The sequence below is a fragment of the Halichoerus grypus genome, chromosome 7 (assembly GCF_964656455.1).
Source record: "Halichoerus grypus chromosome 7, mHalGry1.hap1.1, whole genome shotgun sequence".
NCBI lineage: Eukaryota > Metazoa > Chordata > Mammalia > Carnivora > Phocidae > Halichoerus > Halichoerus grypus.
Genome location: NC_135718.1, coordinates 70,254,489 through 70,281,554, shown reverse-complemented (window position 1 = coordinate 70,281,554; position 27,066 = coordinate 70,254,489). Strand labels below are relative to the sequence as shown.

The following is a 27,066-nucleotide window of genomic DNA, read 5'->3' as shown; positions in this document are numbered from 1 at the left end:
ATTCTTTGGTCTAACATTGCTTTGTTTTCCCCCAGCCCCTGCTCACGGCTACAATTTTCTGAGATGGAAAATTTATTAGCAACTAAAATGTGAAATCTGTTCTGGTCCAAAGAAATAAGTGAATGTGTAAGAGGCTTGTATTTGGCAAACAGCCTGCATACAAGCTATACTAAAGCCAAGTCGAGATGATTAGCACTTTACCCTCCTTTATCAGACCATGGGGTCTTGTATCTGATCTCTGTTTGTAGAGAAGAACCTTATGCCTCTCATACGTGTAGAAAACTGTTTTTCTGCCGTGGGTAGCAGGTGCAGGCTAACCTTGCCCTGTGCATCCCCCTTTCCCCACCCTTCGCCTTGTTCTCACTGATGGTCCCAGTATGTGCCACTGGGAACATACCAGGTAAGTGACACGCTGAGAGAGTAGGTTATCCAGAGTCAGGATCCTGTCACCTGACTTGACCGGTGACGACAGTGTTGCTGAGAGAGACAAAGAGGAGCAGCCTTTATAGTTGGTTCTCTCTTTGCAGAAGGATATCTTAAAATCGGATCTCATTATCTGCTCGGGGGCTGCTGTTCTGTCATTTGCAGTCAGTGCCAGCACCGTGTTCCTGTCCTTGCGAGTACGTATCCTTTCGACTTTATACTCTCCCCACCTCCTTAGTTTCCCTAATAACAGAGCCCGTTGTGGAGTTCCAGGGTACTGGCAGGATAATGGAGCCAGGGGAGGAAAACAAAACTCCAGCTGAGAGGTTTAAGGAGCATATCTATGTGCTGTGAAGGGTTATGTCCAAGATGAAACTTGGTGCACATGGCAGATTGGGTTCACGTGCTTTATCCTTTGTCTTCCTGCACCTGGGGAGTGGTGTTGTTGGCTAGAGCAACAACACACATCCTGGGACCCGGGGGAAGTAAGACAGGCTGATGGCACACTGTGGGGAGCAGAGACTGGAGGCATTACCATGTCAGGAGTCAGACAGAGGTCCCGGAGCCAAAAGGAGCTTTGGAACTTAATTTCCAGTTAGAAAAACAAACATGGAGAGCTCTAGATGGGATTTCTGGCTTGAAGTTTCAACAGTTACTGTCTCCTTATAAAAGTATTATATGCTTAGGCACTCCTTCCAACAAAGGAAAGTCTATTAATTACATTTGTTATTCTCGACCTCTTCTTTTAAAAAACAATGGCAACAAAGCCAAAGGGCAGAGTTCCCTTGGCCTTTGAACTTCGTGGGGCCACCTCTCTACCCCTCACTTAGTGGCTCGCAACCCAGGTGGGTTTCGTGTGGAAGAAACGTTCAGAAGCCTGTAACAAGAACTGGGGTTGCCTCTCTGTTCTGCTAGAGGGAAGAGGGGAAGGGCAGTGGTGTTATGGATTATTCATGGGCATCCCTCCCCTCTCCTGCGAGGCTAAACAATGAGATTTGCCCTCTTGTATCACAGCCATTTCTCAGTGTTGTGCTGTTTGCCCTGGCTGGCTCGGTGGGATTTGTGACCCATTATATGCTCCCTCAGCTCCGCAAGCACCATCCATGGATGTGGATTTCACACCCCGTTCTTAAAAACAGAGAGTATCAGCAACGGGAAGTGAGAGGTCAGTAATATATCCCTCGTTAAAAAAAAAAAAATGATGCAGTGGTAGGCATCCTTTACACCAGAGGGTGTGCACAACCAATGTGAATGTTTGAATGCGGTAGAACTATACACTCAAGAATGGTTACAATGGTAGATGTCACATTATATCTATTTTACCACAATTAACAGAAAGGGGGGAGTGTGTACCTTGGAGTATGCAGTATTGTTCCAGAACAAGAAAGTTAAAGTGGAGAGAATTAGAATTGTGTTTTATAAAAATAGTAATTGGTTATTTAGTATTGGGGAAGATGAATTTAGATCATTCAGTCCTGAAATTTATGCTGCTCCAGCTTAAGCTGACTGGGGACCAGGAAGAAGACTTCACGGCCCTCCCATCCTCCACAAAGTGTTTTTTGGGGGGGCGGGTGCTGGGCAGGGATGTAGCAGAAACTGCTGAACCTTTAGGACCTCTGAACCCTTGAACTTTGCTTCATGGCTTTGCTCACTTAGGCCTAAACCCATGCTTGATTGCCTTAGGAGTTCTCGGGGCTATTTTTGGTCACGATCATGTCATAGCCTGGTAATCCAGACAGTGTCAGAACTTCCAGATAAGAAACCTCAGGAATTTCTCTGGTAGCTCTTCCCTTGCTCTGTGATCCAGCAGATGGCGGAAGGATTGATTTATCCCCATTTTCAGACACGTTGAAGTCATCGGTCACAGTTTATAGCTATAGTTTATAACTAGCTAGTGCGGGTTATAACTTTATAGCCCATTGTAACCTCTCTGTTGTAGAGGGAGACAGTCAGTTGTCACCTGCCAGGCACAAGGGTATGTGAGTGGCGCCAAGATTTGCTGACTTGCAGGAATGTACTGGACTCACCAGGTTGGTCAGCAGTAACTTCAGTATATTAGTGTGACAAAGGGAAAAGGGGGCAAAATAATTTAAAAATGAAGAAGCAAAAAGAATCACTTAAAACACCGTCAAGAGCATTTTGTCAAGGAACATCTCTGGGTGGGTATGAGGAGCTGCCTTAATTTAAAACAGCCAACCCAGGAAAATTTAGATTGTTTACTGGAGAAATATGGCATCATGGGTCCGCTGCCCAGATAGGGTTTAGAAGGTGGAGAGGGGTCACCCTGACAGCTCTGCCCTCAGAGACTGGCTTCTCATCTGCAACACCAGCAGCTAGCTTAAGGGTCAAATTTAATATATTTGTGCTTAATATATATACATATATATATAATATGTAATATATTATATTAATATGTATATATTTTAATTAATTTAATTAATATATATATTATATATGTGTGTATATATATATTAAATGCCCTGTTCAATTTCAGATGCTAATTCAATGCAAATTATTATCAGTATTACAAAACCTGAAGGAAGACGGGCTCAGAGTAGGTGCAATGTGTAATGGTTAGCTCATGTTACAGCTCACTTGTAGAGAGAGGTGCATCCCAGACGGGTGCCTGCTGATGGATAGGTAGAGCAACCAGAGGAAGCCGGTTTCTACGGAGCTTCTGCAAGTGTTAAGGTCACATCCCCCTTTCATTTTCTAAATCTTTAGGAAGAACTAAGTTTTGGCAAAATTACTGGAGTATTTGGGGCTTTATTATTTTGGTGTCATTGATTTTGGGTGGAGATTTGAAGTATGAGGCTTTGCCTCAGGAGGCTGCATATCTATATCCATATCAGCTGTACCTCGATCTCTACTTAGATATTTGGATGCCCTGGGATGAGCACAGAGAACTTGTCAAATTGAGAGAAAGAAAAATAAGACAGATGAAGCTCAGGCCAAGCTTACTGTGGCAGTTCAGAGTGTGGAATTCAGCAGTGAAAATATTGAATTCAGCATTCAGTAGTTTAGTTCAAAGCCTGTTTGTTTTGGTTTTGATTTTTTGTTTGTTTGATTTTGTTAGTGTGTTGTTTTCTTCCCTGAATCTAGCGGAGCCCAGTTTAAAATAGAATCATTTAGATATTTTAAACCTGCATGATCTTTTCAGTACACGATTCAAGTCCAGGTGAGTGTGAGTGTGTTTGTATGTTGATGGCTCCTCTTTGAGGGGCGAGTGACCAGGCAGTGCTGGGTCTCCATCCCATACACTGGGCTGGGAGCTCACGCCTGTTAGCATGGGCTCAAGCCCAGACTCTGTGGATGTTTCTCCCTTGCCTGCATTAGCTGTTCATAAGCCACTTGAAATCTAGCCAAGAGTAATAGATTTGACAAATTAGGCATATAATGAAGAACAGACTGCATTTCAAAATTGTGTGCATTAGAAGGAGAATCCAAATATTTAAAATATGTTGGTATGAACTCATTGAAAAGCCATTACTCATTTCGGTATCATCTGGTCCTGAGTTTCCTTCCTCCTCTTCCTGGCCTTCCGCCTTCTAGATAGTTCACTCTTTATTTCTTTTACTCCCAAGAAAACACACACAGGAAATTCAGACCAATCGTATACTTTTTAACGTGAAACTGTGCTCAAATCTCCTTTCTCATAGGATCAAAGAATATTATAACTGGAAAAGAAGAGAGAGCAGAGCAGGGCGAGTGGGTCTGTGGCATAGCAGGAGAATGCCCTAATCCCATGGCAGACATTGCTAACTGGGAACAATCCGAAAACTGGGCCCGGGGCAGACATTGAATTGGCGTGTGAGATGAGGCATATATGCCGTCCCTGTCTTAGAGTTTATAGAATGCCATCCCACCCTTCACGTAGGAGGAAACAGAAGCCTACAGAAGTCAAGGCACATAACTTCAGTCCCAGCAAGTCTGTGGCCAGTGAGTGAGCAGAACCCAGGGCATCTTCCTCCAGTCCAGTGCTCTTTCTGCTACCCGCTCTGCTATTGGGCTAGCGGGCCAGTTGGGTGTAGTCTGGATGCGGCTCTTAGACAGCATGGTGCCACAGTCATTGTTACCCAGAAGGGCCCCATCACTGCAGTAGGCCCTGTAGAGTCCAACATGCCATAGTCGAAGGCCAACTCTACAAAGCTTTAATCCCCGGGTTGAAACAGACTCACCACAATGAATTCTGGGCATTCTTGTGGTTTCTCCAATATACTCCATTCTCTGACTGTCCTCTCTTTGCTGTTCCCTTTGCCTGTGATACTTTTTCTCAAGCATCACTAGACTCAGGCCAGATGATTCATCCTTCAGGTCTCTGTTTAAAAAATCAGTCCCTCCAGAAGTCCTTCCCTGACCACCTGGATCAGACTAACCTCCCGGCTGCTCCCCTGAACCTCCCTTTCCATCATATTCTCTCAAGTGAGTGTGAGCAACATGTCTGTTTGCTCGTGCTGGTCCTTCACTGCTTACTGTGGTGCTGGGCACAGAAGTGTGTTTACTGAATGGCACTTCATTTAAATATCATCTGCTTTCTATTTGCTAGAACAAATTTAAACTTGGTGTATATACTTTCTTTCGGTTTACTTTCTTCTCTGCATACCTCTGATATGTAATTTTACTTGGCATATAAAATTACATGGAGATACGAAATAAAGTTTGATATAAAATTCAGACTACAACTCAAATTGAAGACTGGAAATTGAAACATGTATTTTTTAGCCAATTCAGTTCTTTACGTTGGAGACTAATTTAAGTAAACTTTATCCCATCCTAGCCCCAACAAGATGTTTCACCAATATTTGAGCTAAAAGAATGAAATTCTATCACTCATAATACAGTTCAGCAGACATATGGTGATGTGGCTATAACTGACATATTAATGGGATGTGAAGTTGTTCAATCTAAGTGATTCATGCCAAAAATAACAAGATAACAGAGTAGACAGCACTACAGATGGCACCAGATTAGTCAAGGATGGAACTTTCAAGACCAAATGTTTAAGGAGCACCTGGAGTTTTAGAAAATAAAACAAATCTATGATCCTGAATTGTGATGGTAATTCCAGACAAATGACTTCATTGATCAGCTTCTGTTATAAAAGAGTAAGAAGTTGAATCTGTTTGAAAATTTGTTTTAGCTAATGGTAATAAATACACATCTATCAATAATTACTTTGAATGTAAATGGACTAAATGCTCCAATCAAAAGACATAGGGTGACAGAATGGATTTAAGAACAAAAACAAAAAACAAGACCCATCTATAATTTGCCTACAAGAGACTCATTTCAGACCTAAAGATACCTTTCAGATTGAAAGTGAGGGGATGGAGAAACATCTATCATGTACATGGATATCAAAAGAAAGCTGGGGTGACAGTACTTATATTGGGCAAAATAGACTTTAACACAAAGACTAACAAGAGACAAAGAGGGGCACTATATAATAAAAAAGGGGGCAATCCAACAAGAAGATCTAACAATTGTAAATATTTATGCACCCAACCTAGGAGCACCCAAATACATAAAATGGTTAACAAACATAAAGGAATTAATCAGTAATAACACAGTAATAGTAGGGGACATTAACAACCCTCTTATATCAATGGACAGATCATCTAAACAGAACATCAACAAGGAAACAATGGCTTTGAATGACACACTGAACCAGATGGATATATTCAGAACATTCCATCCTAAAATAGCAGAATACACATTCTTTTCAAGTGCACATGGAACATTCTTCAGAATTGATCATATATTAGCCCACAAAACTAGCCTCAACAAATTCAAGAAGATTGAAGTCATACCATGCATCTTTTCTGACCACAACATTATGAAACTAGAAGACAACCACGAGAAAAAATCTGGAAAGACCACAAACACATGGAGGTTAAATAACATGCTACTAAACAATGAATGGGCCAGCCAAATCAAAGAAGAAATTAAAAAGTACATGGAAACAAATGAAAATGAAAACACAATTTGTGGTCCAAAACCTCTAGCATGCAGCGAAAGCAGTTCTAAGAGGGAAGTTTATAGCAATACAGGCCTACCTTAGGAAGCAAAAAAATCTCAAATAAACAATCTAACCTTACACCTGAAGTGGCTAGAAAAAGGACAACAAACAAAACCTAAAACCAGCAGATGGAAGGAAATAATAAAGAATAGAGCAGAAATAAATGCTATAGAAACTAAAGAAACAATAGAACAGATCAATGAAACCAAGAGCTGGTTCTTTGAAAAAATCAATAAAATTTATAAACCTCTAGCCAGACTTAGAGAAAAAAAAAGAGAAAGGACTCAAAATCACAAACGAGAAAGGAGTAATAACAAACAACACCACAGAAATACAAATAAATTATAAGAGACTATTATGAAAAAATATATGCCCACAAAATGGACAACCTAGAAGAAATAAATAAATTCCTACAAACATATAACCTACCAAAATTGAAACAGGAAGAAATAGAATTTGAACAGACTGATAAGCAAAGAAATCAAATCAGTAATCAAAAAACTCCCAACAAACAAAAGTCCAGCACCAGATGGCTTCACAGGCAAACTCTACCAAACATTTAAAGAAGAGTTAATAACCATTCTTTTTAAACTATTTCTAAAAATAGAAAAGAAAGGAAAACTTCCAAATTCATTCTATGAGGCCAGCATTGCCTTGATACCAAATCAGATAAAGACACCACTAAAAAAGAGAACTACAGGCCAGTATCCCTGATGAACATAGATGTAAAAATGCTCAACAAAATACTAGCAAACCAAATTCAACAATACATTTAAAAAAATCATTCACCATGGTTAAGTGGGATTTATTCCAGGGTGGTTCAATGTTTACAAATCAATCAATGTGATACATCACATGAATAAGAGAAAGGATAAGAACCATACGATCATTTCAATAGATGCAGAAAAAGCATTTGACAAAGTACAACATCGATTCATCACAAAAATCCTCAATGAAGTAAGTTTAGAGGGAACATAGCTCAAGATAATAAAGACCATCTATGAAAAATCCGCAGCTAATATCATCCTTAATGGAACTGACAGTTTTTCCCCTAAGGTCAGGAACAAGACAAGGATGTCCACTCTCACCACTTTTATTTAACATAGTACTGGAAGTCCTAGCCACAGCAATCAGATACAAAGAAATAAAAGGCACCTAAATTGGTAAGGAAGAAGTATAACTTTCACTCTTTGCAGATGACATGATGCTATATACATAAAACTGGAAAGACTCTGCCAAAAAACTGCTAGAACTGATAAACTAATTCAGTAAAGTTGCAATTATACAAAATCAGTGTACAGAAATTTGTTGCATTTCTATACACTAATAATGAAGGAGCAGAAAGAGAATCTAAAAAAAAAAAAAAAAATCCCATTTACAATTGCACCAAAAGTAAAAAGATACCTAGAAATAAACCTAATCAAACAGGTGAAAGACCAATGCTCTGAAAACTATATAACACTGATGAAAGAAATTCAAGAGGACAGAAAGAAATGGAAAGACATTCCATGCTCATGGATTGGAGGAACAAATATTATTAAAATGTCTATACTACACAAAGCATTCTACACATTTAATGGAATCCCTATCAAAATAGCACCAGCATTTTTCAAGAATTGTAACAAACAATCCTAAAACTTTTTAAAAAATTTTATTTATTTATTTGAGAGAGAGAGACAAAGCATGAGCAAGCTGGGGGAGGGGCAGAGGGGAAGGGAAAGGGAGAGGGAGAGAGAATCTGAAGCAGACTCCGAGCCAGATGAGGGGCTCGATCCCACAACTACAAGACCATGACCTGAGTGGAAACCAAGAGTTGGATACTTAACCGACTGAGCCACCTAGGTGCCTCCAATCCTAAAATTTGTATGGAACCACAAAAGACCTTGAATAGCCAAAGCAACCTTGAAAAAGAAAAGCAGGGGCGCCTGGGTGGCTCAGTCATTAAGCGTCTGCCTTTGGCTCAGGTCATGATCCCAGGGTCCTGGGATCGAGCCCCGCATTAGGCTCCCTGTTCTGCTGGAAGCCTGCTTCTCCCTCTCCCACTCCCCCTGCTTGTGTTCCCTCTCTTGCTGTGTCTCTCTCTGTCAAATAAATAAATAAAATCTTAAAAAAAAAAAAAGAAAAAGAAAAAGAAAAGCAAAGCTGGAGGCATCACAAGTCTGGACTTCAAGTTATATTACAAAGCTGTAGTGATCAAAACAGTATGGTGCTGTCACAAAAACAGACACACAGATCAATAGAACAGAATAGAAAACCCAGAAATAAACCCACAATTAATCTTCAGCAAAACAGGAAAGAATATCCAATGGGAAAAAGACCATCTCTTCAACAAATGGTGTTGGGAAAACTTGACAGCAACATGCAAAAGAAAGAAACTGGGCCACTTTCTTATACCATTCACAAAAATAAATTCAAAATGGATTGAAGACTTACATATGCGACCTGAAATCATAAAAATGCTAGAAGAGAACACAGGCAATAACATCTTTGACATCTGTTATAGCAACTTTTTTTCTAGATAGGTAGGTTCTCTAGGTAAGAGAAACAAAAGCAAAAATAAATTATTGGGACTACATCAAAATAAAAAGCTTCTGCACAATGAAGGAAACAGTCAACAAAACTAAAAGGCAATCTATGGAATGGGAAAAGATATTTGCACATGACATATCTGATAAAGGGTTAGTATCCAAAATATATAAAGAACTTACAAAACTCAACACCCAAAAAATGAATAATGCAATAAAAAAATAGACAGAAAACATGAACAGACATTTCTCAGAGAAGACATCCAAATGGCCAACAGACACATGAAAAGATGCTCAATGTCACTCATCATCAGGGAAATGCAAAACAAAACTACAATGAGATATCACCTGACACTGGTCAGAATGGTTAAAATCAACAACACAAGAAACAACAAGTGTTGGTGAGGATGTGGAGAAAGGGGAACCCTCATGCACTATTGGTGGGAATGCAAGCTGGTGCAGCCACTGTGGAAAACAGTATGGAGATTCCTCAAAAAGTTAAAAATAGAGCTACCCTACGATCCAGCTATCTCACTACTAGGTATTTACCCAAAGAATACAAAAACACTAATTCAAAGGGATACACGCACCCCTATGTTTATAGCAGCATTATTTACAGTAGCCAAATTATGGAAGCAACCTTTGTGTCCATTGATTGATGAATGGGTAAAGAAGATGTGATATATACATATAATGGAATATTATTCAGCCATAAAAAAGAGTGAAATCTTGCCATTTGCGATGACATGGATGGATCTAGAGAGTATAATGCTAAGTGAAATAAGTCAGTCAGAGAAAGACAAATACAGTGATTTCACTCATATGTGGAATTTAGGAAACAAAACAAATGAGCAAAGGGGAAAAAGAGAGAGAAAGAGACAAATCAAGCAACAGACTCGTAATTATGGAGAACAAACTGATGGCTACCACAGGGAAAGTGGGGAGGAGGATGGGTGAAACAGGTGATGGGGATTAAGGAGGGCATTTGTTGTGATGAGCACAGGGGGGTGTATGAAGTGTTGAATTACTATATTGTACACCTGAAACTAATATAACACTCTATGTTAACTGGAATTAAAATAAAAACTAAAACAGCACCCCCCCCCAAAAGAAAATTTGTTTTATCTAAGAACTTTCAAAAGGAATGATGTCATTTTGAAAAGGACTCATGGAATTGGGTCATATTTTCACATGGTCCTCTGAGAAGAAATTTCCATATTATTATTCTTGGCTCTTAGGAATTTAAGAAAAGTTGAAGTGCTCTGATTTGATGACCTTACTCTTACCATCAAAGGGGCTTTTAATGGGGTTAAAAGAGATTGAGATAAAGAATAATTCCATTATTGACATTCACTTGTTATTTATTCATTTAGAAAATGCTTTTGAATTTCCTATTCATTAAAAAAAAGAATTACTTGGGCGCCTGGGTGGCTCAGTCGTTAGGCGTCTGCCTTTGGCTCAGGTCATGATCCCAGAGTCCCGGGGTCGAGTCCCGCATTGGGCTCCCTGCTCAGCGGGGAGTCTGCTTCTCTCTCTGACCCTCACTGCACTTGTGCTCTCTCTCTCTCTCACATAAATAAATAAAATCTTTAAAAATAAAAAAAAAAGGATTACTGGGTTCCTACATGTTATGAAGCCTGTGAACCACTGAGTTAGGATGACTAAGATGTGGTTTCTGTTATCAAAGAGTTTCTTATGTATTAAGCAAGCCTTTGGCTGTCCCAAAATGGGGGAGCCATGACTGCTGCACACACAGCCATGTGGGGCCAGCATTATGTTCAGCCTTGCAGGAAATACAAAGAAGTAGAAGGCCCAGACCCTAAGTGAAAAGGTTATAATTAATTTTATGTTCAGTGGTTAAGTTGTTCCAACTGGGTGGATATGCATATAAAATGGAAAATGTATGAATTTTAGGACTAAATGTTGAATTAATGTCTGGTGCACAGTAGGTGTTAAGTGATATTGGTTGAATGAACAGGTGAATGATCAGTGCTTTGTAAATTCCCTGGGAGAAGACTTTCCTATAGGCTGACATGGGCAAAAAAAGCCTTGTAAGGTTAAGGCTGGTTTGAAGGACTCAAGGGTATATGTGTGTGGTAAAATATATACAAACAGGCTCATTCCTCTGCAAAAAAAAAAAAAATGGTTGCTGAAAAAGCTTAAGCTATAATTTTTGGATGTACTACAATACATGGATAAAAGATTATAGAAATTATAAAAAATACCAATTGAGAGTCTCATCGAAATTGTAACTTAAAAAAATCACTATCACGAAACTAAGTCACAAATGAGTCCTGATTTTGTCATTCTTAAATGTGATTTCCTTTGCGTGTTGGCAAATCTTGCCTGTTGATTTCTGGATAGACTGGTTTCTACATGTCAGAGACGTGGTTCTGAGAGATGTTGCTTTTTCCAATGTATTTTTCATTTATATCAAAGTGATACATAGATTAAAAATCAAATATAACAAGTTGTAATGACAAGCAGCAGACTCTTGCTAACTCGCACCCCCTCCAACCGTGTCTGACTCTGCCTGTCCATAAGAAATGTCTTTCCGCTCTTTAGATATTTCTTCTGGTATTTACCATAATTCTTCTACGTGATCTGCTTGTTCTGCTGTCTCTTGATATTTCAGATTTGCCTATCTACTGACTTCCTGTTATGAAAGAGAAGGATTCCTCTCTTATCTTCCCTTGCACATTAACATTTTCCCTGTCTCCTTCCTCACAGTATAGTTTTAATATTTTTTTGAACAAATACTGAGGACTTTTTTTTTCTATTAAGTCTAATTGTTGCTCACTTCTAGTCCAGTAGTATACCACGATTATCTTTCCTTTCTTGCTCAGATTTCTGTTCTTGATTTGCTAGCCTTTCCAATAGCTATGGGAAATATCTCTCAGTTCAATTTTCCATACAGGCAAACCTGTCAGATTATCTATGAATTCCATCCTCCCCAGACTCCCTCCTGGAACCTGCTCCGATTGTTCTGTGTTTACTCTCTCTTTGTGAACGAAGCACCTCCTCCAGTCACTCCAGGGGAAAGGGTGCACGGGAAGGAAATTTTCTGAGACTTTGCGTATCTCAAAGGATTTCCATTCCACTTTGCACTTACTGGATAGTTTGTATTGTGTAGCAATTGAGGATGTAAACACTTCCGTAAGAATTCTAAGGTAATGTCCCATCATCTTCCAGCTTCCACTGCTGCCGTTGAGAAGTCTGATGCCTTCCTGACCCCCTGGTCCTTTGTAGGTGACCGGATTTTCCCCTGCAGGAAGCTTTTGGAAAGCTAAGGAGGGAATTAAAGTGCCATGGCTCAGAGAATGGCCTCAAATTTTGGCTATGTCACATATTAATTCTGCTTAACCATCATGATTCAATTCTGTCATTTATAATTGGGGGTTCCTACAAGGAAGATTTGTTGGGGCATGAAATTAATCAAGAATGTATTCAGTAAGTGCCTACTACACTTCCTCTTCCCCAGAGTTCTGAAGTTCACTCATTTTGCACCTTGCTTTGTGCCTCATTTCATCCATTGTCCTAGGTGGTTGGTGGCCCTTTATAATCCAGATGTTTATGTTCTATGGTTTTGACATTTTGGGTCAACAGGTGATAGTACCACTTGAATGACCTCATTCACAGAATTTCTATGGTGATTAAATCAAACCCAATAATCTATGTAAAAATGGCATGACAGGCATTGTTTGATTTCAAAACATAAAGGCCCTGCTGGGGTCTTTGGGACGATCTCTATGCGAGTGTGACAAGGAGACGCCATGGTTCTGGGAAGAAGAATATATTCCTTACCTCCCCTTTCCTTCCCCACATAAAAAGATACTAACATCAGGGGGTAGTTACAGACCTGGAAAACCCTGCAAAGTCTCTTTAATTCAAAGCAGCTAAAATAGTTTGAAGCGTGAACTGAACGAGTGTTAGCTGAGTAACAGTCTCCCGTGCTATGATGCTTCCATAGGAAAGCTCATGCCAGGTGCCAAAAAAGTGGCTCAGAGCTGATGTGTCAAAAAATAGCCTGTTGGGCGGAAGCCTGCCTGATTAATAATTCCCTCTGTTGTTATTCCTTTCATGCACCCTCTCTTCCTCTCCTTTTCTTTCCCTCCCTGCCAGGCACTGCTCCTCTGTACTCTCCCTCTCTGGCTGGCCTCCTTCTAGTCAGCTGGGGGCCTTAGCTTTCTGTGTCAGTCTCCACAAGGCTGGGGGTGGCTGCAGGGGACTGGAGTGGAACCAGGCTCACACCTGCAGCAGCAAACACAGAAAGTGGAACCCAGTTACCTCTGCACAAAGGGGAGCGAGGCTGAAGGAGGCCTGGAGACTCAGCACAGGCCAATGCTGGCCAGCATCAGGCAGGAGAAGGTCTGGGGACAGAGCTCAGTGGTCAGCTGCCAACCTCAGCTCTCCAGCAAGCCATAGGGTGTTTACCCAAGGACCCGGTGGGATTCTCCTAGACAGCCGATACATCTCCAACAACGTGGAAGTCAAATGAACGGCCGGCCAGTAATTGGAGAGGTGTAGAAACACTAACAATCGGGAAATCTAAATATGCATATGATTTATGCAGGATGGAATGCAGCTTCTTTGGGCACTGTTGGCCCCATGGGCTGGCCATCTGGAGGAATGATGTCGGCTCTCAGCTACCGTGGGTGAGGCCACCGTGACAAGTGGCTGACCCAGTCTCCCTGATGTACATCCACTGGGGTCTGGTCTGAAGGAGCTGAAGCCCCAGAGCACCCTGTGATAGCAAATATATGGAGACGCCAGTGGAGAAACAGAAGCAGCGTTTTAGAGCGATCTTATAATTTAAGTAACACACACATCACACTTCACTTGGGGGAGAAAACCTAATTTTGTAAATTAGACGTTCTTTGAGTACCTGCTACGTACTAGGTGCTGTGCTCGGCGTTGAGAATGCAAGAATTAGTAAGCGCAGAATCCTTGCTCTTGGCAGGACGGCTGTTCTAACGACAAGTGTCTCCCTTCCTGTGCTCATAGGAAGAACGTTTGAAAACTGCTCTGAACGCTTTTCACGTGAAAATTTTTGACCTAAACTTCTTCATGTGAAAAAGTAATAAAAGATATCAATAGTGGGCGCCTGGGTGGCTCAGTCGGTTAAGCGACTGCCTTCGGCTCAGGTCATGATCCCAGAGTGCCAGGATCGAGTCCCGCATCCGGCTCCCTGCTCGGCAGGGAGTCTGCTTCTCCCTCTGACCCTCCCCCCTCTCATGTGCTCTCTCTTTCTCTCTCATTCTCTCTCTCAAATAAATAAATAAAATCTTAAAAAAAAAAAGATTTCAATAGTGTTTTTAGTTTTAAATACTATGGTTTTATATTAGCAGAGGACCTTTCTGTCAAGAGGAGAAAGCACATTATTGCACTGATTCTCCCGAGAGCTTCTCTATCCCTTTGAGGAGATGTGAAGGATGCATTTTTATTCCCATTGAATTGATGAAAAAAATCAGTAGGAAGTTTTGGGGAAATGAGCTAAACATTTTTAAAAATCGAGTTAGACTTCGTATCAAATGAAATTCCAGATGGATTAAAGATTTAAAACATTTTTTAAAAGGAGGAAAAGAAGAAAGAAAGAACCAGAATAGCAGCTATAAGAAAATATAGGTCAAGTTATATAATCTTGGTTGGGAAGAGAAAAATAATTTTCCTAGCATGACCCAGAGTCAAAAAACCACTAAAGAAACAACTAAAAATTGTATTCATTGAAACATGTAAATTTTAATATTCTGATGCCTGAATGTTGCTCTTCACTACCTTGTATTTCTCTGAGAGGTTTGCCTAACCTGATAATAGGTATTGATTGGTTCAAAAATAATGATAGAACCCATCACGTGCCAGGGACGGTGCCAAATGCTGGGGACGCGCTGAGGAGTGTGGCCACCATGGCCTCACCCTGGGCTGAACCTTCTGGAAGGGAAATGCACTGTAGCCAGCAGTAAACCTTGAAGCCCTGCAAGGCAGGCAGTGCCACACCACGGGAGCCCCAGCTTCTCACCCTCTGTCCCACCGGGTGTCTGCTTTAGTTCATTGAGCTATTAATCAATTAATCAGTACATTGCCTGAATCTACTGAATGGCTCCTATGGACGAAAATGATGGAGGAGGACAGGCCCGGCCCCTTGGCTGGAGCAGAGGGCTGGATATTCATCACACGGAGACATGCACATGTACGGGGTTTAAAGGACAACGAAGGGAAGGAGTATAAAGAGATCCTGATTGAGATCTGAGAGAGAGAGAAAGGGTTCTTTGAGGAAGTGACATTTAATTTGAGGCTTGAAGGAGAAAGAGGGGGTTAGCCCTCAAAGTGGAGGAAGAGGATTCCAGGATCCCAGGCAGGAGAGGAATCCACGGGCACACCCTGTGTTGGCTAATGGGAACAGAAAGGTCATGGAGACCTTGGGTTTATCCTAAGCAGAATTATACGGCTTTGAACAGCAGTGCATTGTGATTTGCTTTACATTTAAGAATGATTACTTACCCTCTTCATGCTATTGGTTTTGGAAGTGAAGCCTATTTCTGGAGAATGCACCCTGACACGTGTACATGATAGTGCTAAGGACTTTCCAAACTGAGATTTGGCCCAGAGAGAAAGACAGGAGGGAGAAGCACTTGTAGGGAAAAGCGATCGCCTATAATAAGGGGGTGTCACCGGCCTGGATGTGGTAATTCCATTTTGCAGAGTGTCTCCACCTTAGATGCCTCAGGGTGACACGGCCATATGAATTGAGCTTCGCACGTCTGGAAATGCTTAGGAACACACCTTGTTCCTGTAAAGCAGGAGGCCACGTATCCTTGCAGCTTCGATCGTAATTCAAGATTTGAATTGGAGAAAATTATCTTCCTAAAGATAAAAACATCCTGAAGATTTCTGATTCACTTTTAATTATCGAGGAAGGACTTATTTTAGTAGCATAAGCATCTAAATAAAACACAACCTGAAACGGCCTTAAGAAAATTTAAAGTGCTCACTTGTAATAAGTCGTATATAACTTGTAAATGGCATAGTTAGTTTGCATTCTTTTCCTCACGGGCCTAATATTCCAGGGAAAAGAGAAATACTAATGGACAAGTAAGGTCTTTTTATGGCCTCTATGCGTATTCAGGGCATTAAACAAAGACAGTTATAAAATACCACTGCAAAGATTTTCTTTCTAACTTGACTTTGTATGAATACTGAAACAGTTTGGGGCCCTAAGAAACATGTTTCTCATGCTACTACCTCTGTGAGCTTTCCTTTTTATTAGCTTTCCATGGTCACCCCATCAAAAAGGATTGAGTTTAGTCTTTGAGAATTCAGAATTCTGGAATTATACTATGGTTTTAGTTCCTCCTGTGTTATTATTCATCTTTCTATTTGCTTCCCCTCCACTTCCAAACATAAACATTCAGTACAAAAACAACCTAGAAATTGTAACATTTCTTTTTAAAAAGATTTATTTATCCATTTATTTGAGAGAGAGAGAGTGAGCATGAGAGAGAGAGCACGAGTGTGGTGGGGGGAAGGCTCAGAGGAAGAGGGAGAAGCAGGGTCCCCCTCAGCAGGGAGCCCAACATGGGGCTCCATCCCAGGACCCTGGGATCATGACCTGAGCTGAAGGCAGACTCTTAACCGACTGAGCCACCCAGGTGCCCTAGAGATTGTAACATTTCATTGGAATGAATTACCAAACTTGCTAGAAGGAGTCTAGAGGTAAGTAAAATTTAAAGGGAAATTAATTTTCTTTCAACATAAAGGATTAGCAGAATCCGAAGTCAAAAGTTTGGAGGTGGTGACCTCTGGGGGTTTGCTCTCTACTCTGTCATTCTTATGTATTTATTTTAACCCCCTTTCCACAGCCTTCTCCACCCCTGCTTTGGCTAGATGTTGTTCTGAACATCAGTGAGGGAAGCCGTGGTTTGGGATGCATTTTACCTAAAATGATTTTCCCTTAACATACAGTATGTGTCCGTGAACTTGCTGGTGTATGCAGACAGCGTGAAGTGTACCCTCTGTCCTCTCATCTAGAGATTCAGAATTCACCAGTGGGTTGCATGTGGGAGCTTCCATATCACATTCGCTTGTCACCTTAATTCCCTGGCAGCACCTCAAGTTGTAAACTAGAGATGCATAATGCAGTGTGACCTGGCTTCCAGCTCAGTCTTTTTGGGGAGCTATTAAAAAAATAGAAGTTTTTGTGACTTCTGAATGAATTGGTTTCTAGTTCTTTGGAATTTCTTTGTATCCTTCATAGAACTCCTTTGTAGCTATCATCTGTTGGCTTCTAACTAGAGAACCAGTGATTACCTTTAAAGATCCAAGGCCTTAGCTGTTCACGTATGTTATTGTGGCCATATTGAATGCCCTTTTTATGACTTTGCTCTTCCAAAGTCAGACAGCAGAACAGTGCTTACAATCTAAGACTTCCTAGAGCTTGAATATCTTAGCTACCTGCCTCAAAGTGTGTCTATGCTATAGTTTCACACGTGTCCCCCCGCCCCCTCCCAGGTACCACAGAGGGTTAAATCTCACTGAATAAGTACTTTTGCTCTCAAATATTTGGAAAGACATGGATGGTGAATTCAGAGCTTATTAGTGATTCCTATATATTTTTGAAATTCATTGCTTTATGTGTCTCCTGGAAGGATCAACTAAAATTCTTATGGAAAACCCATATTGGTTATCATTATCTGCAGTAAATCCTTGGAAAGACTGCAATGGGATGGTGTCCCTGCACTCAAATCAGCTTTATCCCCACTCACTGGAAAATATCATCATCTAAAAGCAAATGTGACAAGCGTTTAAAAGCCTGGATCACACTCCCCCATCCAAATGGCACCGGGCATTCTATGGTGATGAGCTACTCAAATGTTTCTTTTAATTCAGATGTTTTTTTTAAAGCCCTGCAGCATGAGGTTGGCTTGTATTTCCTTAATTTACATATTTTTGCAGGAATCTAGCTAAGGTTGTCATGTTTCTCCGAATTGGTGACAAATGTTGATAGGACTCTGTAAATGTATTTTTATAAGCAAGCTGAGTTGCATTTGATGTGACGGCCTCAATCTGACATATATTTTCTCAATATAAATTGAGAAATAAGAAAAAATAATTTGTTTGGAAGGAAACCTAAATGTAACTGATTGTACTTTATGAGAGACTAAAATAGGAAAGATTGCTTAATATGCTATAGTTCGAAAGTTTTTCATTTTGTATTCAAAAAGTAATTCTGGGGGGGGCGGGCTGCTTTTTTAAGCCTCTTTGTTCAGTTTATTCAGAGTTCCTCTGGACACAAAAAAGGATAAGCTAGTAAATGAACATTTACTGAACCCCAACTCTAGGCCAGGTGTTCCATAGGGACTTGAAATACTCAACAGATGAAGACATGGATTAGTCCTAAAGACAAGATCTACTCTTGACAAACCCACAGTCCAGTGGGGAGATTAATATTTAAATGAATACTCCACAGTGTGACAGGTACTCTAATTACAGACTTCACAGTGCATAGTGATGGCATAAAGGAATAATGTATTTAGCCTGAAAACTAAAGGTAATATATACCGTATGCCGAGCTCAGTGTCTGGCAGATGCCTCACAGGTACCCGCTACATGGGGCAGCGGATCCACTGAGGGTGGGGAAATGGCAGGGTCCACCCAGAAGCAGGCAGAAAGGGGGAGGTGCATTGTTTATCAAGAATTTGAAACCAATGATAAAGCCAGTTAAAATTTGGATTCCTTTTTACTCTCACCATGTACTGACAGTTCTAAACACTGTCAGTGACTAAACCCTTCTATTGGGATGGACACTTGGAATGAGCTGCCCTGGCAAACGTTGGTAGCAACTGTCCTGGGAATAATGGCAAGGGCGGGGGTGTGGAGGGGACAAGGAAAACTCCAGATGGCCAGATGCCAGGTTCTGTAAAAAGATTAGGAGTTTCTCAAGTAGGAAATACAGGACATTGCAGGAAGGCATCCAGCACATACAAAGGCATGTGCAACAGCGTAGTTCACTGCTATGCAGGAGGAAATAGAAATTATTTTCAATAAATAGTGGTGGTCACTTAGGTAGCCACAAGGGAAGAAAATTGGCCTCAATCCCTATCTTACATTATACACAATAATCAATTCTAGATACCTTGCCGATCTAAACGTGGAAGGTAAAACAATAAAGTCTAAGAGGAAAATGTAGGAGAATGTGGTTATGATCTTTGTCTTTTAAACAGAACACAAAAGACTCCAAAAGGAAAAACAAAATAAGAAGTTGGAGCATATTCAAATAAGGTATTTCTTTTCTACAAAAGGTACTATTAAGAATGGTAACCCATAAAATGGGAGAAGAGCTTTCTGATGCATATATCTGACAAAAGACGCATACTTGAGGTATATAAAGAACTCCTAAAAATCAGTAAAGAAAAGACATATAATCCTAAAAATGAGTAAAGAAAAGACCTATCCAAGAGGAAAGAGAACCAGGCGATACACATGAAGAGCCACTTCACAAAAGTGTTAATCCAAATGGCCAGTAAACATATGAAAAGGTACTTAACCACATTAGTCATCAGGGAAATGCAAAATAAAACTATAATATGATACCACTCTACACCCACAGTGTGGTTAAAGCGAAGGAGAGAGAAAATGTTTTGGCAAGGATGTGAACAAACAGAAGGAACTCTCTGCACTGTTTGTGGGAGTATAAATTGGCTCTGTAACTGTGGAAAATCTCTGAGAGCTTCCTATACACACACTTAATCACCTAGCAATTCTCTACCTAAATCTGTACCCCGCAGAAACGTACACATGTTTATCAGAAGGCATATAACAGAATGTTCGTGGCAGCACTCTACAGTTCATTCACAAAATGAATGCCCGTGAACAGTAGCCTGGAAAAATAACCTGTGTATATTCACCCAGATTAGTACACAGCAGTGAGAACGAAAGGATGACAATGAGACACACAAAGGTGGCTGAATCTCACAAAAATTGTTGAGCAAAGATACAAGAGAATAGGAGGCAAACTAAACAGTGGTGTTTGGGGTTGGGGCAAGTGGTTACCGTGTGGAGCAGTGACCGTAAGCAGGTGGCGGGGAGCTTCAAGAGCATTTCTTCATCCACGTGCTAGGGACACAGCTCTAACATGTGTGATTTGTGCAGGTTTCTATATATAAAAAAGCTGAATGAAAAGGTCTTCAAAACTCCAGCGCGGCTAATTCAGGTAACCAGTTAAGTATAGAATGTAAGTGCGAAACTGGTGATCATGACTCCAGAGAGGGACAGAGTGACAGCTGCAGAATGTCTGGCTGTGCTCCAGACCCATTGGATCAGACCCGTTTTAGCAAGTGAATTATTTGCATTTCGAAGTTTGAGCATCGCAGATCTAGGACAGTGTCTTTCAGCCTTGTTCCCAGGTGATTCCAAGGTGCAGCTATGATTGAGAAGAACTGACTTAGGATGACTCCAAGGTATATTGCCTGCATGACTAAAGTGAATGCAAGTGTCATTAAATAAGGTAAAGAATGCATCAGGAAGAGCAGGTGCATGGAGTTTGACAAGTTCAGTCTTTGACATGTATTTGAAGATTCCTTAGGGATGTCAGATGAAGCTATTCAGTTGAGTATTGAGATCTGGAGGCCAGGAGACAGATGGAAGGTTGAGTTACAGATCCGAGTGTCATCAGCATGGGAGTAATCATTAAAGTTAAGGGTGTTGAGGGCATCAGCTCAAGAAAAAGAGAAAAATAATAAAGAAGTCCAAGGAAAGCAAATGACCAACTAAGGGAAGAGGAGCTTGCAGAGAAAATGGAAAGAGTAGGGTGGAAGGTTTAAGTGCAAGCAGGAGTGGGTGGCATGGGGAAGCTAAGGACAGAGAGTATTTTATTTTTTTATTTTATTTTATTTTTTATTTATTTTTAGAGAGAAAGAGTGTGAGTGAGTGGGGGGGTATAGTGAGAGGGAGAGAGAGAATTCTTTAAAGATTTTATTTATTTGAGAGAGAACACTCGGTGGGGAGGGGCAGAGGGAGGGAGAGAGAGAAAGAGAAGCAGACTCCCCACTGAGCAGGAAGCCCAACTTGGGGCATGATCCCAGGACCTAGAGATCACGACCTGAGCCGAAGGCAGATGCCCAACCGACTGAGCCACCCAGGCACCCTGAGAGAATCTTAAGCAGGCTCCATGCTCAGTGCCTGTGCTCGAGCCTGACCAGGGGGCTCAATCTCACGACCTTGAGATCATGACCTGAGCTGAAACCAAGAGTTGACACTTAACCAACTGAGCCACCCAGGTGCCCCTGGACAGAGTTTTAAAAAGAAGGAAGGACCAGTGATGTTTTGTGCCTAGAAAGGTCCAGTAAGATAGACCAAGAAGGATCAGTTATTTGTCATTTAGGAAGTCACAGGTGGCTGCATCCTACACTGTACTGGGCAGGTGTAGCTGCAAACACCCAGGAGCAGAAGTGTCAGCAGCAAGTAGGAGACAAGGGCCTGGGACTGTCAGACATTCACAGCCTTTCCAAGAAGCTGTGCAAAAAAGGGCAGAGTGAACACAAGAAGGAGGTGCAGAGTGGAAAGCAAGTTTTCAATTTGGCAAAGACTGGAATCTTGGCACTTGCCAGTAGGAAAGAGTTCCTCTGGGGAGTGTGACTCCTGAACCAGATATCAAGAGGAGTGAGACCCAAAGCATCAGTGGGAGCTCGGCTTCAGGAGAACCGAGAAGGCAGATGTGAATATAAATAAATCGGTAGTTGAAGGGTGGGAAGATTAGGCAATTCTTGCCTAATAGCCTCAATTTTCTCTAGGAAGTAGGGGTTAACGTCATTTGCCTAAAGGAAATGGGGGATGGATGGTAAAGATTTGTGTTTCTAAATTGTCATATACTTTCACAAAAGATGAAAACCCTTTTATCTATCTGTAAAATATATAATATACCTAGATTTCATTAATTATAAGTAAAAAACTTAATTCCTTATGAAATAACTCATTTCCAAATCTACACCAGAAAACACTACACATTGACCATTAAGAATACCCAAAGTTAAATCCCTACCCAGCATCCTTGCTGTTTTTTAATTACTGAAGTATAATTGACATACAATGTTGTATTAGTTTCAGGTGTATAACTTAGACAATTCTATATATTACACAGTGTTCACTATGGTAAGTGTGGTCACCATCTGTCACCATACAAAGTTATTACAATATTACTGACTGTATTCCCTATCCCGTACTTTTCATCTCTGTAACTTATCTATTCTATAACTGGAAGTTTGTACCTCTTAATCCCCTTCACTTATTTTGCCCAGCCCCTCTTCCACTCCCCTCCGGCAACTACCAGTTTTTTCCTCTGTATTTAAGAGTCTATTTCTGGTTTTTTGTTCACTTGTCTTGGTATTTCACATATAAGTGAAATCATATGGTATTTGTCTTTCTCTGACTTATTTCACTTAGCATAATGCCCTCAAGCTCCATCCATGTTGTCACAAATAGCAAAATGTCATTCTTTTTTTATGGCTGAGTAATATTCCATTGTGTATATATACTTTTTTAATTGAAGTATAATTAACATATAGTGTTGTATTAGTCTCAGGTGTACAATACCATGATCCAACAATTGTGTACATTACTCAGTGCTCATCAAGGTAAGTGGACTCTTAATCCCCTTCACCTATTTCACCCATCCCCTCACCCACTTCCCCTCTGGAGACCATCAGTTTATTCTCTGTATTTAAGTGTCTGGTTTTTGTTTGTCTCTTTTTTTCTCTCTGTTTATTTTGTTTCTTAAATTCTACATATGAGTGAAATCATATGGTATTTGTCTTTCTCTGATTTATTCCACTTAGCATTACAACCTCTAGATCGATCCATGTTGTTGCAGATGGCAAGATTTCATTCTTTTTTATGGCTGAGTAATATTCTAATATGTATGTATTATACACATACACACACACCCCTACACACCACCTCCTCTTTATGCATTCGTCAGTTGATGGACACTTGGGCTGCTTCCATAATTTGGCTATTGTAAATAATGCTGCAATAAACATAGAGGTGCATGTATCTTTTCAAATTAATGTTTTCATTTTCTTTGGGTAAATACCCAGTCTTCCTCCCTGTTTCATTTACCACTAAGAAATTGTTTTTATCTTGATAATTTCTCGTTGCAATCTTATTAAATTAATTCTCTCTTCTACTTATTAAATTAATCATTGGGATGTTTATTCTTATTATTTCCCATGTCATGAAGTATTCCCACTCTACCCATCTTCACCATTCCTATCTCATTCAAATTAATTCTTTTTGAGTGAGATTTCTGAATACCGACCTCTCCTCATACTTTTAATCAAATGAAGATAGCTTTGGTGTTTTTATGGTCATGATAATACATTCTTGCATAGATATGTAAGCCATATAAACAAGAAAGTAAAATATCAGTTTCTGATTCTGTGTGTATAGTACGTGTGTGTTTATGTTGCTTCCTGAGACTCTTTACATAAAATCCTAGTGAAAAATGTTGGAAGCAGGTAATTTGTGTCCTAAAACTGGTTAAGACACCTGGAGGGGACAGCCCATATCGCTGCTGTGTCACTCTACACGGTGAGTGTGACCTATTTGTCTTTCCTGAGTTGATTCTTGTGCAATTCAAATAATGTAAAAAGTATGGGGCTTTCTTGTTTTTTTACTATACATTATTGGGTGTATAAATTTTATATTATGAATGGTGGAGGAATGTGAGTCCAGAAGCTCAGTGGAGTCGGCTTTGCCCTTTGGAGGTTTGGCCTCTGAGACTTGCTGTGGAGGGAACTGAGTCCCGGCATATCTGGTTCATTCGCCTGGCTATTGGCTGGTGGATTGGCGTCCACGTCAGCCTCACAGTGACCAGCAGAGATTCAGTGGGGAATGAGCTAGGCCTCCCCTCGGGCCCTGGGCTGAACCGGCGTGCTCTCCTCGCAGAAGCCAGAAGCAGAGCAGAGCTCCACCCTGCCACAGGGTTGAGTTTTCCTCTCCTGCTGACGCTGTGGCCTAAGGAAGTTGGTCCTCTGACCAATTGGACCAGCCACTCCCCATCCTCACAGAGAAAAATAGTCAGAGATGGGCGACGGGCACTACAAGTATGCATTCCATATTACCCCATCCTGGGGGAGAGCAGATTTCTCCCCTGCCATGAGTGGATGGAAAGAGGGGCAGTCACTTCCCCAGTAGCAGACTCAGAGGATGGGCGGGGCACACAAAACAGGCTCAGGAAGATCAAGTTAACAGTTCACCATCACACACACCAGTGGTTGGTAGAATCTGAACGCAAACCTCAAAACCTTAGCCCTCGTGGGAATAGGCTTCATTCCCTGTGGTGCTCCCTCTGTCACCAGGGTTCACAAGAATGTCACACATTCATCCTGACGGGGCCTAGGGATCAGCTTTCTCTTATTTGTATCTATTGCCTGGGGATCTGATTGTAGATTTAAAGACTATAAAACGGGAGCAGAGAGCCCAGCCTTGGAAGTATCCCCAGCTTAAGAGGAGATGGGCCCCTGGATTGTTTTTTCAATCCTTCATCCTTCACTGTCTACCCTTGCTTACTCTGAGATGCCTTGATGTTATATGACAACTTATTTCATTGGTCCCAGTAATGATTATATATGGAAAAATCACTTGACTTGAAAAATGGGGATACTGGCCTGTATTACTGTATATTATTATTTATGATCTATGTAGAAACAAAGCAAAGAGTTGCTGCCTGGAAAGAAATTGGTAGATCATATCTAGTATCTGGAGTCTGAATCCGCAGCTTTTGAACTAAAGGGGGGATATTACTTCTTATTACATGCACTTAAAGAAAAATAACTTGATCAGTGGCTGTTCTAAGTGGTTTTTGTGTTTCTTTCAGATGTCGCCCATTTAATGTGGTTTGAAAGACTGTATGTTTGGCTTCAGTATTTTGAAAAATATATCTTGTATCCGGCAATAATTTTGAATGCCCTCACTATTGATGCATTTTCAATCAGCAATTACCGGAGACTTGGTACCCAGTAAGTGGATAATGGTTTATTCTCATCATGATTTCAATCACAGTGATTTCAAAATCCAGTGAATTTTCTCTAAACAGGCTGCAGCAGAAGCCAACATGCATCTACTGATTTACTGGCCACGTGCAAGGAGGCCGCGGTGGTCTTTTACTCAAACTCACTAGAGCTTGATGGTTACTGTAGAGTGACCAAGCTGAAAAGGAAGCTAGATGTGGTTGAAGTGATGTTGTGAATAAATGACAGTCGGTCTGAAAATCCTCCTGCAAAAGCTTAGTGAGCTTTAATAAGATGACGGAAGCACAGTATGATGCCGGGGGCTCCTGGAGTTCTTACCATCATGCTCAGAGCTTTATGAACAGCCTCGTGTCATTTCATTTAGCGAATACTCCATCATTTTGTGCTTGAGGGAGGGGGAGATTAATCACTGTCACTGATCTCTCTGCATTTATCCGGAGAAGCCTCCCAATTAAAAAAAATGGAGCACAGAGACGTCATGCCATCAAGATGCCCCCATGTTTTTGCAAAGTATTAACGGTGCTCAGTTGAGTTACTGCTTTCATATATTAAAGTTAACTCTGAATTTGCAAATGGAAATCCTACTCGATAATTGGTGGATTTGTTGTTCCAACAAAAGGTTGAAGTTGCTGGTCAAATAAGTTTGACTAGGAGAATGCAAAAGAGATCCTTTTTCAGATTTGCTTATTAAGTCACGTTACTTAAACATCATGCACCCAAGTCAACCCTCATGCATAATCCCAACCATAATAATTCAAACCTGCTCCTCCTTTCAGGGTGTGATGAGGACAAATTAATTAATATTTGCCAAAGATTGATTCAAGCTGAGATAAAAGGCATTTGAATACTCTGTTGGACTTTGAGTAGATTCATAGTCACACAGAGCAGACACTAAATGAAATGATTGTATAACCTTCCTGTCTTTATCAGATTCTGCCTTCTTTGCAGTTCAGACCTACTTCTGTTAGACCAAGGCAAGTCATATTTGGTATTTAAAATCCTAGACTTCAGATCCAGGGATGAAAATCAGTCTCACTGGATAAAGAAAAAGACGATGGGAATGTAGCCCTCCTGCACAGTGTGGGTGGGACCCAATCCAGGAGATGCCTCCCCATCCAAAACATCAAGTGCTTTTCCTAGTGGCAGGTGTCTCCAGTATGCACAATGTTGGCTGACCCCAGTGACCTCCCGGAAAAAAGCCGAGCCTCAGTTTCTAGAACGAGGGCTCACAATCAGCACCAAAGTGGCAAAGAAGACACCAGTGCTGCCCCCAGGGTAATGAACTAAAGGATTTAAAGTTGTCGCTTTCCAACATCAGGACTCAGACCTCAATCTAAGCCTGCAGGTTGAGACCCACCGGTTCTGGCTGTTGACAAAGGACAGACACAAGCGCTGGGAATCAGGCAGAGTCAAATAAACAGTTTGGAGGGAGTCCAGTTTCGAGTAATAATACTCTCTATCTCCCTGTAATTTTTTTTCCAGACACTTAAGTCAGAAAATATCACCTTAGCTCTGTACCTACAAATACTCTCAAATCCCAGATGATACCAGCAGGATTATTCTTCTTAGACCCCCAAACTGCCAATTCCTTTGTATTCTTGAGGCATCCATCTGAAGGCTTAGAAAATAATTTCAAGTACCCCACTAGACCAGCTGTTCCCAAGCAGGACAGCAGGAGGTTGTATGTCAGTATCACCTAGAAACCTGTTTCCAGTTCAGAAGCCTCGCCCCCACCCTGGCTGCATTGAGAACCACTGTACCAGATAGTCAGGTAGTGAAGTCTTCAATAACAGGCACTGTTTCTTATTCAACTTTTAATACCAACTCCCTAGTAAAGGGTAGAAGGCTGGGTGGATGGATGAGCGAGTTGGGGCTGGTAAATGGGCGAGTGAGTAAATCATGATGTCTTTTTAGGTATTTATATTTCCCAGCCTGATCGAAGTGGGTGCTTTGCAGCTGTGCCAGGCCATGTTCACTGGTTGCTACATAAGCCTTTATTAAACCTTCAGCTGAGCCTACAATTGTCTATGAACGATTTTAACTGTAACCATTACTATTGCAATGTTACAAAAGCTAT

At 40.9% G+C, this 27,066-nt stretch overlaps 1 protein-coding gene across 1 annotated transcript in view; it reads left to right on the top strand.

Annotated features, from left to right (window-relative positions):
- The window catches only part of PCNX2 (pecanex 2), a 304,655-nt gene that overhangs the window by 152,477 nt on the left and 125,112 nt on the right, over positions 1 to 27,066 (top strand). The window contains exons 18-20 of the mRNA XM_036102955.2: positions 528 to 620; positions 1,438 to 1,588; positions 24,836 to 24,977. Coding sequence (XP_035958848.2) covers positions 528 to 620; positions 1,438 to 1,588; positions 24,836 to 24,977 — 386 coding nt within the window. The remainder of the gene's footprint in view (positions 1 to 527; positions 621 to 1,437; positions 1,589 to 24,835; positions 24,978 to 27,066) is intronic.